Source organism: Ambystoma mexicanum, chromosome 6q (assembly GCF_040938575.1).
Source record: "Ambystoma mexicanum isolate Mex_15411 chromosome 6q, UKY_AmexF1_1, whole genome shotgun sequence".
In the NCBI taxonomy this organism is placed as follows: domain Eukaryota; kingdom Metazoa; phylum Chordata; class Amphibia; order Caudata; family Ambystomatidae; genus Ambystoma; species Ambystoma mexicanum.
The window spans coordinates 691082291-691098434 of record NC_090937.1 but is presented as its reverse complement, the minus strand read 5'-3'; the positions used below and the strand labels follow the sequence as shown (position 1 = coordinate 691098434).

General features: G+C 45.4%; 1 protein-coding gene across 9 annotated transcripts in view; it reads left to right on the top strand.

Moving 5' to 3' along the window:
- The window catches only part of IL15 (interleukin 15), a 1104687-nt gene extending 1089334 nt beyond the window's left edge, over positions 1–15353 (top strand). For all 9 annotated transcript variants that reach the window (XM_069631186.1, XM_069631185.1, XM_069631191.1 and 6 more), the window contains one exon: positions 9812–15353. In XM_069631186.1, the coding sequence (XP_069487287.1) occupies positions 9812–9940 (129 nt within the window). In that variant the 3' untranslated portion in view covers positions 9941–15353. The remainder of the gene's footprint in view (positions 1–9811) is intronic.
- Positions 15354–16144: the final 791 nt, after the last annotated feature.

Sequence of the window (16144 nt, the reverse complement as noted above, 5' to 3'; positions counted from 1 at the left end):
AGCGAAGCCATGTTCTGCCAACTCCCAAAAGGTCCGGCCATTCCCACATTCAAACTGATAGATGAATGGGAAATGGATCTGGAAGCACCCAATTCCAAACATCTCCTGCCAAGCAGGTGTATGCTCAAAATCTCCATAGGCAACAAGAGCATGCCCCATAATTGTTGTGTCGTGCGAGACGTCACTGCCGCCTTTTACTTAGGCAGTGATATTCTGAATCGCTTTGCAATTAGTTTGGACCTAATAAACTTCAAAGCTTGGTCCCGATTAGCGGAGAATCCCATGGGCTTTGATGACCCAGAGAAAGCATTTAGGTCAGCTCAACTGCTGCCTTATGCAGTTGAAATTAAGTTTGGAGAGGAAGTCACCATCCCATAAAGGATCCGACAATTCTCCCTTGTAGTGAAAGTTAAAAGAGGACAGAAATTGAAAAACCCTGATGCCTATATTCATCTAAATGCTTCTTTCCAACAGCAAGGGTTGGGGGTAAACCCAACACCACTAGTCAATATAGAACATGACACCATTCCAATAGAGGTGGATAACAGCGACTTAAAGAGTATCACTCTAGCCGCAGGCACCATTATTGGAATGGCGGTTGATGACCGACATTTTTCCATTGATTTAGGAAATTAACTGTTAGGACCAATCCCCAAGGACTATTTTGACAGTAACAGTGATGACAACACAACACCTGACAGGATCTTTACCCGGCATGGGGGGAACTTCCTGGTGTACACTTCCTGCCCTTATGGTAAGGAAGATGTGACCTGTGACTTCAGGACGGATGAGGTGATTTTCCAGGTCCATGAGGACGGCCTTCCCCACCTGAAGCCACCAGTCCAGATCAGCACTTTGACCAGGGACTTCTCCACCCAGCTGGAGAGGCCGCTGAGATAGCAAAACCAGAAGTCTTTCCAGGCTTCAGGCAGATGGTTGAAGAGAGAGTCAACCTAACTGATGCATGTGAGACTCTGGAGTAGAAGAAAAAGTTGAAACAAGTTTTCTTGGATTTTCAAGATCTCTTTGCGGTGGACTCATATGACTGTGGTCGCACCGACATCCACACATCAACAATTCCCACGGACCCTGGCATGACTCCAGTGTTTGTGAAGCAATATCGCTTGCCCCTCGCATCAATGGAGTCCCTTACTGAAATAATTAAGATCCTTGAGTCCCGTGGGATAATCCGTCCAGTCCACCACACCTTCAATAATCCGGTGCTGGGGATATTGAAGCCAAACAGCCAGTGGAGACTCTGTGCCGACCTTAGGGAGCTCAACAAACGGGTCCATACTTCCCGATGGCCTCTTCCCTACATTGACCAAGGGCTGGCCCAGATCCAGGAGTCACAGGTATTCACTGCAATAGACCTGACCAATGGATACTGGACTGTACCTGTCAGTAGGGAGGACCAATACAAGCTGGCCTTTACCTTTGGGGGCCAGCAGTACACATGGACTGGACTCCCTTCGGATACATCAACTCCGGCAATGAGTTCAACATTTTTCTACATAAGGCCATACCCAACCGGGGTGAGAGTGGTAACCTGGCCTATGTAGATGATGTACTCAGTAAAAGCTCAACTGTCGAGGAACACATAGCGGAGATCCATTATGTTCTAACTCAGTTGAGGGCTGCCGGAGCAAAACTTTCCTTTCAAATGCACAGTGGTGTAGAACCCGTGTCAATTTCTTGGGGCATGAGATTACTCCTCAGGGTCTCTGTCCCCAGGAAAAGAAAGTGGAAACACTCCAGAAATTGAAAGACCCCACAACCCTGCAGGAACTAAGGAGCCTCCTTGGACTGACTAATTACAGCAGAAAGTTCATTGAGGTCTACGCAGAGATCACAAGACCCCTAATTCATCTTTTGAAGGGGGGGGTCAAGTGGGAATGGGGTCCAGAACAAGCTGAGGCAGTAAGACAACTCAAAAGAAGCCTTTCACAAGCGCCTTGCCTAGCTTGCCCTGTCAGAAACAAGGAGTTCTTCTTGGAGACAGGGTTCTCTAATACATGCTTGACTGCAGTATTATACCAAAAGCATGACGAGGTCAATAAAGTAATCTCCTATGCGAGTAAAACTTTATCCTCTGTGGAGGAAAAATTCAACGATTGTGAGAAGGCACTTCTGGCAACTGTGTGGGCATTGAAGAATTACCGCCCATTCATCCAGGGGGAACACATCATAGTGGACACTCCAGACCAGCCTCTGCAATATCTCCAAAGTGACAGAATCCGAGCCGGAAATGTGAGTAATTCCCGAATTACTTCCTAGATTCTGTCAATGCAAGGCTTTCCTGTGGAGGTCAGATATGGCCAAATCAAGAAGAGTCCCCTCACGCAAGGGCTGGCTTGCATGATTGTGCCAGAGAAAACTGTCTCGAGGACGAAAGTCTAATAATCAAGGACAACATGGAGGCATACCTCAATTCCCCACACAAAGTCTTTGAAGAAAACAAGTGTGAGGGAATGCCCACTGTCTATGTGGATGGATGCTCTTACCATGTTGACAACAACGGGGAAAAAGAACTTGTGGCCGGCGTAGGGAATGCATGTGTGAATGAGACCCCAGAACCCTCCGCTGGGTACAAGATTGGTCCCGAAGTAGTCAAGTGCGGAGTTGATAGCTGTGCATCAAGCCATCCTCACTGCTGTCCAACATCAACTCCACGAACTGGTCATAATGACAGATTCGGATTATGTACGGAACGGGTTCGTGGAACACCTGGTTAACTGGAAAACCAGAGGCATGTTATGTGCTAATAACAAACCCTTGAAACATGTGAAGTTAATTTAAAATATTGATGATCTGGTCACCTCGAATGGGATGACCCTCTACTGGAAAAAGATCAAGGGTCATTCCAAAGTAGAGGGACCAGCCAAAACTGGAAATGACTTAGCTGATCAGCTGGTCAAAACCAGGGCCATCCAAGGGGATCTTATTGAGATCGAGTCTCTGTTGGGGGAAATCCAGGTCACTGCTATCACTAGATCCCAAACAAATGCTCACAATGATCTCTCAACTGCACAATGGAGTAAGGAGACCCCAGATGCTGATTTGATTACGGCTCAAAAAGGGGATCCAATAATTGGTAAGTTTTATCAACACATTGAGGACCCTGAGAACTTTCCCCTGACGGATACCGATTACATAGGGAAAGAGGACCTCAGAGTGTTGATATGTCCAAAAAATGTTCTGGATCCAAGACGGTTTGTTGGTAAGGAGATCTCTAGCTGGCCATTTTTTTTATTTATTTATTTGTAACGCGCCGTAGCTCGCAAGCATCAGGGCGCGAAAAAGACACGAGGACGAAGATTAACAGGACGACACAAAAGAAAGTAAAGAGAGGGGGGCAGAAAGATGGCAACATGATTTGGTGTAGAAATTGCCTAGTTATTTGAAGAGAAAGGTCTTCAGATGCCTCCTAAAGAGTTGGGTATTGCTTTCCAGTCTAAGGCTGCAAGGCAGTTTGTTCCAGTGGGAAGTTGCCAAACTCGGAAAAGCTCGACCGAGACCAGTGGCTTTGCCTGGAAGGCTAGGATTGATCAGTCCTGGCTTGGCGGATCTCAAGCTACGACTTGGCTCATACCACCTGAACTTTTTCTTAAGGTATGCTGGTGCCGTGCCGTAGAGACATTGGTGGGTTAGGGTTATTGAGTTAAACAGGATCCGTTCCTTCACTGCTAACCAATGGAGATCATTTCTGTCCTTGGTGATGTGCCATGATCAGTGGGTGGTCCCTACCTCATTCCGAAGCCTGATGTTAAGTCACGCCCATGATGCGGCAACAGCCAGTCATAGGAGGTTTCATACAACACTTGAAATCTTCAGAGGTTGCATACTGGCCACACATGGGGCAGGACCTCGACCAATACTTGAAGGGGTGTCTTGTGTGTGCACAATTTCAGCCAACATCCCTCACACACCGTGCGCCTCTCCAAAAGAAGGGGATGACACTGCCATGGTCAGATTTGCAAGTCGATTTCATTGGGTCCGTGATTCGCTCCTCTAGGGGAAACAAGTACATGTTGACCGTGACATGCTTGTTTACTAAATGGGTGGAATGTCTCCTGGCCCCAAACTGCAAGGGAGAAACAGCAGCTGCCCTGATGATCAACCACATCTTTTCGCTTTTTGGTCTACCCCAAAGATCGAGTCAGACAGAGGTAGCCATTTCACCAGTGAAGTAATGACAAAGATGTGGGAGATACTTGGGGTCAAAAGGAAGCTATATATTGCTTACCGGCCAGCCTCTAGTGGTGCAGTAGAGAGATATAATAGAACAATTGTGAGCATATTAAAAAGGTTTGTGGCAGATTCTGGGCCAAGTTGGGATATTCGATTACCTCTTGTCCTAATGGCCATCAGATATACCCCTTCATCTGCAACTAAAATGTCAACGTTTGAGCTGATGACTGGATGCAGGATGGTGCTTCCCCAGCATCTGCTCTAAGGAACCCAAGAGCAGACATTGATCAATGCCTCCACAACTCATGAGTATGTTCAAAATCTAAGAAAACACCTTCAACATGCTTTTGCCTATGCTTAGCGAAATGTAGAGAGATCTGCAAACAGCATGAAGACCCACTATGACTTAAAGACAACCAGAAAAGAATACAATGTAGGAGACCGGGTCTAGTTATACAATTTCCAAAGGAACCAGGCTAAACAGCACACATTTTTGCCTACCTGGAGGGGTCCTTTTGAAATTGTAGACAAAATCTCACCAGTCGCCTACAAAATCTGCATCCCGAAAGGCAGTTTGGCAGAGGGGAAAGATAAGTGGGTCCATATTAATCAACTAAAGTGTGCCATCCTAGGCACACTCTGCAGCAATTGGAGGAGTCTTCTGGAACCCCGGAGGGGGGTCACTCCAGCTCCATCAAATTCCAACTATAAAATATTCCATATATAGGGCCTCATTACATGGTAGGCGTGAAGGGATTACTGGCACCGGTAAGGTCACCGGTGCCGGTAATCCCTTAGTGCCCTATTACGAGGTCCCTCAGTGGGTCCCGTCCTTAAAGCCTGGTCTGACCAGGTGTTAAGGATGGGACCCGCTAAGTGACTAAAGAGCTAATAACAGTGCCGTAAATTGCGGTGCCGTTATTAGCTCCTTCCCCATTACCATTGAGCCCTATGGGGGCTCGAATGGGAATGGGGAATGGTATTTGTCATGGGGATTTACCGGGTCCTCCAGGGTCAGAATGACCTGGTAAATCCCCATACCGCCTACCCGGACCCGGTATGCGGTAAGGGAGTAGCCATCCTGCTAATTGCAGCATGGTTACCTCCTACCGTGTAATGAGGCCCATAGTCTATAAAATACAATGTAAAAGTGTGTCCTGATTTATCAAAATGTATGTGTCCGCCCCACTACATTATTAGTGGTGGGGAAATGTCTACAAATATGTTTTTCTTTTGTCACCCATAGTTGATTGGAAACCATGGAGACTAACCAAGGAGGACTACCCGGGGACCGGGAGGAAAGATCCGAGGGGCCCTTAGTATTGCTCAATACTCGCACCAGGACTGGCGAGGAGAACCGATTGATCCACCCCTGATGGAGGAAAAAAGGATGAACTTTGCTATTTGTTGAATCAGAAGAGATGAAATTGACATCCCAGTCTTGCGAATTCCCATTGATGGACGATCAACGCCAAATCGCAAGAGGGGGGGCTTGTGGGATGTTTTCCCCCACTAGTCCAGGCCCTGCAACATTCCTGTGCATTGCTTGCATCAGAAACGTCAGAATGGCCCCCAGAAAGCATGCTGCTCGCTAAAAATCACCCAGAAGTGCGCAGTAAAAATCTGAAAAATAAGCCGCCATCCACTTTTTGCCTATTGTCAGTGGTAACACAGGAGACCACTGCCAAAACCCATCATTTGGCTGCCCAAAAAGCAAGGCTGATTGCAAAAGAAACCTAGAGCTGTGTGAAAATCCGTTTTTCTTGGTTGTCAAACCTGCAAAAATCATGGCTCACAAACCACCCAAAAGATCCAACCTCCTTGTTGGGTGCTGGACATCATTCTACTTCAAGAATCCACATAAATATAATGTCAGCAGAAGTATGTTATCAGAACAAAATCCACTTTTGAAGATGGTTGCTGGAAAGAAATATGTCAAAAATGGGTGCAATACCATTACTAGCCTCTGTCAGATGCTGGCGATGTCTAAATCTGACAGGTGAAACTTGTGTCTCAAAAGCTAAATATGCCAAAGAAGGGACTTCCATCAAATGCATTATAGGGTGCCACACATTGATTTTCATGTGGAAAAAGACTGGAATTGAAGATATGTTTGCTTATTTTAAATTTGTAACTGTAATTTTTCACAAGGAACAATGTCACAATTGACCATAAGGTAACCTGATTCAGCTAAACTCCAGGAGGTTTCCCACACTGAGCTTCAAACACATTCCACACCTTCTCCCTATACAAAGGAATCTTTTCCCCTGGCAGGTTTGAAAGGAAATGGGGGGAGCACTCTGGCATGTTGCTCTGAGTGAAGACAAAGGACTCCCTTCGGCTGAATGAAAATGCTAATTCGGGTGTGACTGACACCAACTGCCAAGGAAGACAAGCCCATGTGACTCTCTGACTCAGCCAAGCCTTGGAGGTGGGCCAGACTGAAAATGTGGATTTGAAATTGAAGAAACTGTATGTTTGAGAAAAAGACTTATAGCAAATTGTACTGAACTGATAAAAATATGGAGGTTAGTAAAATGAAAAATTCGCTCACAGTTTAAAACTAATCTGGAATCTGTGCGACATTCAGAGACTGAACCACGATAAAGTTCATATTCTAGCTATTGTGATTATGCTATGAAGATGAACATTTACAGAAGTATGCCCAGGTGGTATGTGCATGTATGTGTAAAAAATTGTACAGATCCGAAAATGTGTAACCGCCCAAAAGCACGAAAAATTGTCATTTGTGAACGAAAACTCATAGGAAGATAAGCTTTTGACAGAAACGTACCTTAGTCAATCTGTCATGTAATTATGTATTCTTAACAAGTTGTGCATATTGGAAATGTGTTTTTTGGGAAAAATAGATTTTCTGGGTAAAAGCAAAGTGGAGGGATTTTTTTTTCTGGATGCTAAACACTGTGTCACTCTGACACATGATGACACATCATGACACACTGTTCCCTTCTCAAATCAGGAGAGGGGGAATTCTCTGACCTATCAGATCCTTAGAGGGTTGGGCATTGTATAATCAGCCTCCCCACCCCTTTGGAAGATGGATAAATAGGGACTGTTGAGGACCCAGAGACACACACTTTCACTCATTACTGATCCACTGGCGAAGCACCCTGCAGGAAGATCCAGACTCCAGAACCTAGATCCAGACTCCAGAACCAGAATTCAGACTCTAGAACTCTGAAGCAGAAAGGCCAATCCAAAAAAGCTGAACCCTTCTCAGCTGGCCTTTAGAATCTTTTGCAAATTGATTCTAACCCCAAACTTTCAAGGGGCACCACAAAATCCAACAGCCTGGCTGAGCTGTTTTGCTGCTTCTGGCCAAGAACCCGTGCTAGAACCCAGAGATCCAAACCGGTAGAGCAGTGCTGTAACCCAGAACCCGTCAGATCCAGTCCAAGAGGCCGTGCAGACCAGAGTGCCTTGCTGAGAGCAGTCCAGGTGTCCTGAATCCTGTCCGGTGGCGAGCGAATCCCAGCCAAACCCTTGACCAGATCTTTGATGGGCTCATTCCATTCCAAAGCCATAGTAGCAAATTATAGTAGCCATATTTAGTATAGAACTGTCCATAGTCATCTCTTAGTTTAAAGTAATCCTATTTCAATCCATTTCAACCTATCCAGAACTGCATTGTAGAATCTTGTGTCCATCCTGAATCCTTCTCATTATATAGTCTTGTGATAACTGTAGCGATAAATCATCCTTGTGCTAAATATATTTTCTGAAGAAAGTCAAGTGTCCTGGCGGACAAAAGTCGGAGTGGAGGGGGCATTGCTCTGGTGGCTGGCTGTTGGGTATCTTGCGTCTTCAAAACCCCTTAGTATAAGCCTATCTTTGTTGGTAAATCTTCAAAAGCGCAATACCATTTGTAAAATCTTGACCCTTTTTGAGAAAAATCGACCTTCACTAAAATCTCTGTAACATTTGAACTGTACGTCCTAGAAACGAAATTTAAATGGCATTTTAAAGCTAACATCCTCAGCTTTCAAAAGAACCAAAAACGACATTCCAATTCCTTATAGTTGTTCCGTAACTGCGTTTCTCGCACGCAGAAAAGTTGCAGCGATTTTGTATTTGGCTCAATTTCACCACATGTAAAAACAGCTATTTCTTGCTTTTAACTTCAGAATTTCATTTTTAGCATTTTTCCCATTCAATTCAAATCATATTTAAAAGCAATTGATCTGTTTAAAATCATTACTGTTCTCTCTAAGTTTGTTGGGGAGAATCGGGATTGAAACTGCAATTGTTGATTGTTATTCCTGAAACCTGTGTGCCCCCATTCCATTTCTTCCTATTGCATATTGGGGGGAGTGAGTAGTGACAGGGGGAAAGAGTGATCATATTGTCTTTTGATTGAATTCATATAAAGTTTTATTTCTGTGTTGCATTCTTTCTTATTGCATTCCTTGAACCTATACAAAGTTATTCTCTGCTACATTATTCTTCCCATTCCTACTCCTAATTGATTGAAGAGATTGTTATTGTCATATTACCCCTTGCTGATCATTGCATAAATATTCATAAGTGTGATATTCAGATATTATTCATATTCATAAAAGTGTGATTATATATATTGTTCAATTCTTCAAATAAATCTTTTAATTTGAAAAACAAACCTACTTCTTGGCTCCGTGAGGCCTGGGGGATTCAAAGAGAGGGGTGTTATATAAGGGTACATCATACAGAAATAAAATAACTTTAGACATAAAAAAAAATATAAATAAGGGTTTGCATTTGCATCCCATACTAGGCAGTGACTTAGGTGGAGTGCTGGGTTGAAACCGCTTACAGTATTTGTGCTGGGAATGGCTGAACATAATTTTTTGTCGTTGTTTGCTTTGAGTTTGTCTGTGTACTTGCCATATGCAGACATTAATTTATTATGTTACTTTGGGCCTCATTACGAGTTTGAAGGTAACCGAAAAAACTGGAGGTAACTGAATTTTTTCTCAGTTCTCCTGATTATGAGTAAAAACAGTCAACATTTTCTGGGCAGATGTCGCTGCAGAAAATGTAGATTTCTTACGAGACTTTTAAAATTGTTTAAAGATTTAAAAACAAAAACACTTGCAGATTTTCAAATGTTTGGTAACTTACATCAGATTTCCCCCTCTTTGACTATGAATGTCCAACTACAAAGAAGAATGACAAATATTTCTGCAGATTTTGACAGTTTTCTGTAGATTTGGACTTCTTCTAATTATGAGTTGCAAACCCTACAGATGGCAAAAGTTCCAGCAGGTGCCCCAGAGGTATTCTTTCCAAAAAATAGATGAATTACTTCTGATTGAATCACCTCCAGAAGTAATTCCTTTCTTTCCCCATAAAGTCCTATGGGACTTCAGAATCGGGATTAACCACAATGCATATTTGGGTGGAATTTCCACATTACCAGTGGTGGTAACTATGATTCTGTTTGGAGTAATGTGCACTTCTAGTACCTCTAAACTCACAATGAGTCTCCTTGTCTCGGTGGACATTTGTTGTTTGGGTGTTTAAGATTTAAGATGTGATCTTCTTGTCCTCATTATGATATTGTAATAGAATAACATTTAGGACACTGCTCATTCTTTATGCATTTTCTACATTTTTTGCACAGACGCTTGAGGAAGACAACAAGAAATGTTTACCGTGTGAGCAGTTTCCAGAAACAACCTATGAAAATTTCATTGAGGATTTCACTGAGTTTGCACAAGAGCTTGAGAGCCTACAGTGGAGCTGGGACTAAGAATGATGGTGGGTTGGGGACGGAGCTGAGCTGAAACACCCCACAGTCGTGGATGGAGTCACAGTGGTGGCTCTTACTGAACATTGTGATACAAACTTGCATCCTTCAAAACAAGGACAATGGGGCGCTGGAAAAGAGTAAAAAAGAAATTATATGCCTCCTTGATTACTTATGTATGGGTGCAGTTTTTCTTTGCTCTCCTCACTATTGTGATGTAGGTTTGGGGCTTTTGATCTGCATTGAATGTAATAATCCCAGCAAGCTGTGCTCGCAATGGAATGCAGTATGATGTCTGTATGTGACTTGAGCATGCCTTGGCCCTGATTGGTTGTGCCCTTTACGTTGAAGTGAACACATCTCAAAGTGTAAAATCATCCCTCCTAACCCCCAGTAGGTTTTCAACATGGCAAACAAAGATGGGCTGTATTACAAAAACCCCATCACGAATCAAATACACTCGCATCATGTGTGTTTTTTTGCGGGACTGTAAACTGCATTCACCCTATGCATAGCAAGATGTTTCATGTATCGAACCAGGAAAATGCAGGTTACCTTATCACGCATGTATAGTCTTAAGAGCCATCACAAATGAAATGCTCAATGAGTCCTGGCTTTTAGGCTCACATCTCTCTGCATTCTGGTACTTGGAAGTCTCTGTGCATAATGTGGAACTCAAACTTAATTACTGTTTGCGTACACCTAAAGAAATGAGGTTAAATGCAGGAACAGAAAACAACTTGAGTGTATTTTCTGCATATTTGTGAAGAAGTGTGAAGGATTGCAATATATCTGCCATCATAATAGGTATTATTATCAGGTTTAATGGTATTTAGTTTACTGATTTCAGAATGATGTAAGGTTGAGCTGCCATGCAGGGTTCAAACTTGTGATGCAAAGTTGCGTTCAAATATCCGAGGCAAGCACACAGCTTATCTATCTTACAGGCTAGAGCTTTTTTTCTAAATAATGCAGAATATATACATTTATTTGTTTGCAGAATTTACTTGCATGAGCCTGTGAATGTAATGATTGACGTTGAATGTATTCTAGCGTCTGCACATTGGCTACGTGTTTCTGGCTGGTATGTGACACTACCGTAGGTTGGTTATCCTTTCTGCAGGAATAAGCCAGAAGTCCCTTTTTACATTTCTTCCCTAGTTTGTAGGTTTGTGTTCCGAGTTTTTCCGATAAATCCCTTTAGGGGTGGCAGGCTTCTACGATGTAAAGGGATATGGTGGTGGAAAAAGAGAGCCAAGACTGCAGAGGCGAGCCTGAGGCAAGATGACCATAGAGAAAGAGAAGAGAGCAAGGGGAAGAGAGACAGCAAGTGACTAAAGGGGGAGGAACACTTTGGTTGGATGAATAAAGAGGGCAGGGGACATGTGGACTACAGGCAAGAGCAGGGGCTGTATCAGAAGCGCAAACAGGCAAGTGAAGGGAAAGAGATTGTCTAGGGGAAGCAAATAATGGAGTCAGGCACATTGAATCTTAGTCAAAGTGAGAGATTGTAGTAGAGGGAGAGAGACTGATGTCTAAAGGAAAAAGAATGCATGGAGGAATAAGAGACAGGAGGGGTGCAGGCTCGGACTGGCCAATATAGCAATGGCTGAAGTGCAGGCCCAACATAATTGTGTGGCACAGGTTTTTAGTCAAAGTGGGACAGTTGTTTGGCTAAAGTATTTTCCACTTTGGGTTATTTCACTGTGCATCGTGGAAGGTCAGAATCGGGAGTCAAGGAAGCATGATCATTGAACTATTTATTTTTTCTTTCTTAATGTAGAAAGACCCAAGCCCTCCATAAATCTAAGACTTTATACCCTACTCCAAAAAGAAACAAGTAAAAAGGGTACTCATCAGGATGTCCTACATAAATGAAGTCCTCGGTCCAGAATCCTAGTCCAACCTGGTTTATCCATCTCTAAAAAGAAAACATAACTACAACACAACATTTAATGGGACTTCGTCCATTGAAAGGGATGACTGATGACTTCAAACACCCACCCCTTTTGTCTCTTTACTGTAGGCCCTTGCCTATGTTCACCGTTTCCTTCTGTATAAAGTTCATTTAGCGAGGGAGTTCTGTCCGCGGACCCCCAGTGGCGGTTTCTTTTGATTTACAAATGCTGATTACTGGAATGTTTTGTGCCGAAAAATGGGGATTTGTGCGCCATTCTGCCCGCAAATCACCATTTGTTAAACAGGGATTTGCGGGCAGAATGGCGCACAAATCCCTGTTTTTCGGCGCAAATAATTCCATGAATCAGCCTCTGAGTCTCACAGTTATTCTCCCTTTTGAGGAGGCTTCATCATCTTTGTGTCTTCTTTGCTTTCCTAGTTTGGGGATTTTTTCAGTCCCTTTTTGGGGCTTCGCTCCTTCTCATTCCCACTCTGGGGTCCTTTGGCCCATTCTGGGGTTCTGTTCTGGTTCACTCCCTGCTTGAGGCTCTTTTTATTCTCTCTGGGGTTTCTCAGTCTTCCTCCCCACTCTGGGGCGGTTTCTTTCTCTCCGTACTCTGGGGCCGTTTCATTCTCTCCCTGCTCTGGGGTTCTGTTCACCCACACTGGGGGTTCTCTCTTCTCCTCCCCACTCTCGGGCTGTTTCATTCTATCCCCACTCTTGGCTTCTGCTCTTTCTCTTGTGCCTTGCTGCACACTTGTGCACCCTGGCAGGGGCGTGTCATCCAATCAACGTGCCGCAGAACGACTTATGCGACTCGTCTACTGGACTCTGCATCGTCTGGTGCTGATTTGTTTTTCTCACTCGCTAGGACTCTGTGGGCTGCCCCTTCTCGTAGCTCCAACTCTATCTTCTGAGGTGATCCACGCCTGTCTCCGCTCAGGGAAGTCTGTTACCCACTGGTCAAGCTTGGTAGCACTTGGTTAGTGGACGCCGCTGATCGGGATGGAACGACTGGTTTTCTCTCTCTTGTTGTCCACCCCGTGCCCCCGTGTGCTCTGTGGTGCAATTAAACTACACGGGTTCAGCAAAATCTCCCTCTTAATTGGCTCCTTCGATGATGCTCCCCCTGGAGACTGGTCCTTTTGTTTCTCCTCTTTATTCCATGAACTCTGACTAGCATAAGGGGCAATAGCCGAATCATCTATGGGAAAAGTGAATATAGAGAAGAGAGCACACATCCAAGCCTGCATCTCTGCGGCATCTAACGTCGTCTAAATCTGCAAGGAGCTGTCCAACCCTGCTGCAGTCTCTACCTCTCCTGTTCCCTTCCAGGCCCTCTGTACGGATCTGGGGTTTTCATTTCATCACTACAACTCAGGACATCCTGTCCACCCTCTTGTCGTCTTCCATTTCCTCCTCCTCCTTGAATCCTGGCCTGCCTGTGGCCTCCTCTCGTTCTCCCTCCTCTTCTCTTCTTTTCCCTTGCTCAACCCTGATGACATTTCTAGACAAGTCCAATCAATGAAAGTCTCGTCAAAACAGGTTCTTCCCTGTTCCTCCAGAACAATCAAGGACCACATTGACACCTTTGCTCCAGCCCTGGCTGATTTCTGCAATCACTCTTTTGCCACTGGAACCTTCCCTTCCCCGCTTAAGCACTCCCTTTTGCACCCCCTCCTTAAGAAGCCCTCTGCCGATCCTTCCTCTCTGGCTAACTATCGCCCGATCTCCATCACTCCTTTCCTGGGCAAACATTCGGAAAAGCTGGCCATCTCCCAGCTTAATCTTATCCAGAACAGGACTGCAAGACTTGTCCTTGGCCTCAAGCCCAGGGATTGTATCTCTCCAGCACTGAAATCTCTTCACTGGCTCCCAGTGGCAGCAAGGATCAAGTTCAAGACCATCTGCATCGTCCACAAGGCTTTCTGGGGCCTGGGACTGCACTACCTCCAATGCTCTCTTCCTAAACAACTCCCTTATCGAGCTCTCCGCTCATCCAACTCTCTGAGGGTCTGTCGTATTTCCAAGCTGAGAGTTGGGGGCAGATCTTTCTTCGGCTGGGGCCTACCTCTGGGACAGCCTCCCTGCCTCTCTCAAACTTGAGCAGAACCACTTCTGGGTCCGGAAGCAACTCAAGACTTTCATGGGCCAGATGACTGAGAAGGTGGGTGGCAGTGCTGGGGTCAGCTTGACCTGAGGGGTAGAGAGAGAGAAAGGTGGGAGGAAAGAAGAAAGTAGTGACTCCAAGAGAGAAGAGTGGTGAGAGGTTTGGAGAGGGGGAGGTCTAAAAAGATCAGAACATCCAGGGTGTGCCCTACAGAGTGGGTCAGGCCAGAGGGAAGAAGAGAGAGACAGAGGTTGTGAAAGAGCCCCAGAGAGGGGCTAGTAGCATCCAGGTGGATGTTCAGGTCTCCGAGGAGGAGAAGTTGAGAGGTAGAAGCAAGGAGGTAGGCAGAGAGGTTCACCTGGTCAGGTGGCCTGTAGATAGTGGCCACAGTGAGAAACAGACCAGGAGAGATTGAGAACCTGCAGACCAGGATGGCAATGCAAGCTACTAAACCTGATTTGCATAGCCATAGCTGCATTCTGTAGTGCATGGATGGGTGGCCTTGCATGTAGCCCATGTCCACCGACGTGGTGCAATTTATACATACCTTAACTTCAGATGGAGTTAATCTTTGATGTTGCTTTTCTAGGTCCAACACGATTGGCTGGTATTGCCAGTGGAGGACTCCCTAGATTGAGAGCCTGATCAGTAGGAGGGTGGCCCGGAGGGACTGGGGAGTGATGTACAATTGTCTGTGGGGAACAGGGTCGGGGAGTTTATCCCGGTGTTCCACTGCAAACACTGCCGGCATTTGTGGACATTTGGGGGATAGGTGTTTTGTCCAGTTTCGGACAGTGCCTTTGTGCGTGTATCACAGCATAGAGTTTGAGAGGATTTCAAGAGGAGGAAGGAAAGAGCCAGGTTTTGAGGGCCTTCCTGGATGCCAGGTGATTGTCGATGTTTCAGATGCGGAGGGGCAGAGAGTTCCAGAAGATCGGAGCTTGGACGGAGAAAGAGGATCTGCCCTGTCTGATGTAGTTGTAATGGGGGACAACTAGGAGAGATGCTGTGCTGGATCTGCGTGTCCTGGATGGATGGTAGCGAGTGAGTTGGTCTTGGAGGAATTTCAGGCCGGTGTTGTGGATGGCATGGTGAGTGATACACTTGGCTTTAAAGGTAGCTTGTTGACCAGTAGGGAGCCAGAGGCCCGCATACAGCCTCAGCAGTTCTTTCTAGCCAACACTGTGCTGATGAGGATGCCTACTCCCTGCTTTCTGGCCTGATCACGATCTGCACTCCTCTATGATGCCCGACCGACCTGCTGCCTTCACATCTACTTTTTTCCCCTTGCGGTATGCGCACACTGTCCATTTTGTAATTTAAATGCTCCCCATTTAAATTGTACAAATTGTAGCACAAGGAAAAATAAGTGAAGCATCTCAATAAAATAAAAAAGGGGGCTTACATTGTTTGCCGACTTTCGTCAGCTTCTGAGCCTTGCTCTGCCCACCATTGGAGCAATGTGGAAAGGGGCAGAAGGCCGATCCCTTATGTTTTAGATCTTTGCTGCAGGTCCACGCAGCGATTTAAAGATGGCCGCTGCCTTCTCTGGTCACTAAGAAGGCCCTTTGGGAGACCTCCTCCTTCTGCTTCCCCCCTACCGGATTGGCTCACATACCCTTCTTGTAGCCTTTTGGGTGACCAGCACGCTTTAGCTGGCCCCCTCATCCAAGGCCCACATTGAAGGCCCTGTCTGCTCCCTGTCCGCTGCCCGGCCGGGTCCCAAGGTCCTCTCTCCTACACCCCCCTCATGGAGGCTGAGGTGAATGTTTCACTCTACAGAGGACACTGTGCAGCTTTGGAGTAACTATAATTTCTCTGACGGTCAGTTTCTTTCAACTAACGCCATCAATCCTCTTCCCCCACACCTGGGACTGCCCACCTCTCATTCCATCTCATCTGGACTCCCTCTACTCTTGCTTGTTCCGAGATGCTGCTTGTGTTTTCACCTGCCCTGCAAAATATCAGACTTAGTGTTCACTGTGTTGCTTGTGTTTTCACCTGCCCTGCAATATATCAAACTTAGCTGTGCACTGTGCTAATTGTGTTTTCACCTGCCCTGCAAAATATCAGACTTAGCTGTGCACTTTGCTGCTTGTGTTTTTCACCTTGCCCTGTTGTAATCTAATCTAGGTCCACCTTGCAACTGTTTGGTGTCCGCATTAGCTTCGTGTGCTACCCTCTGTCCCCCCCTCCT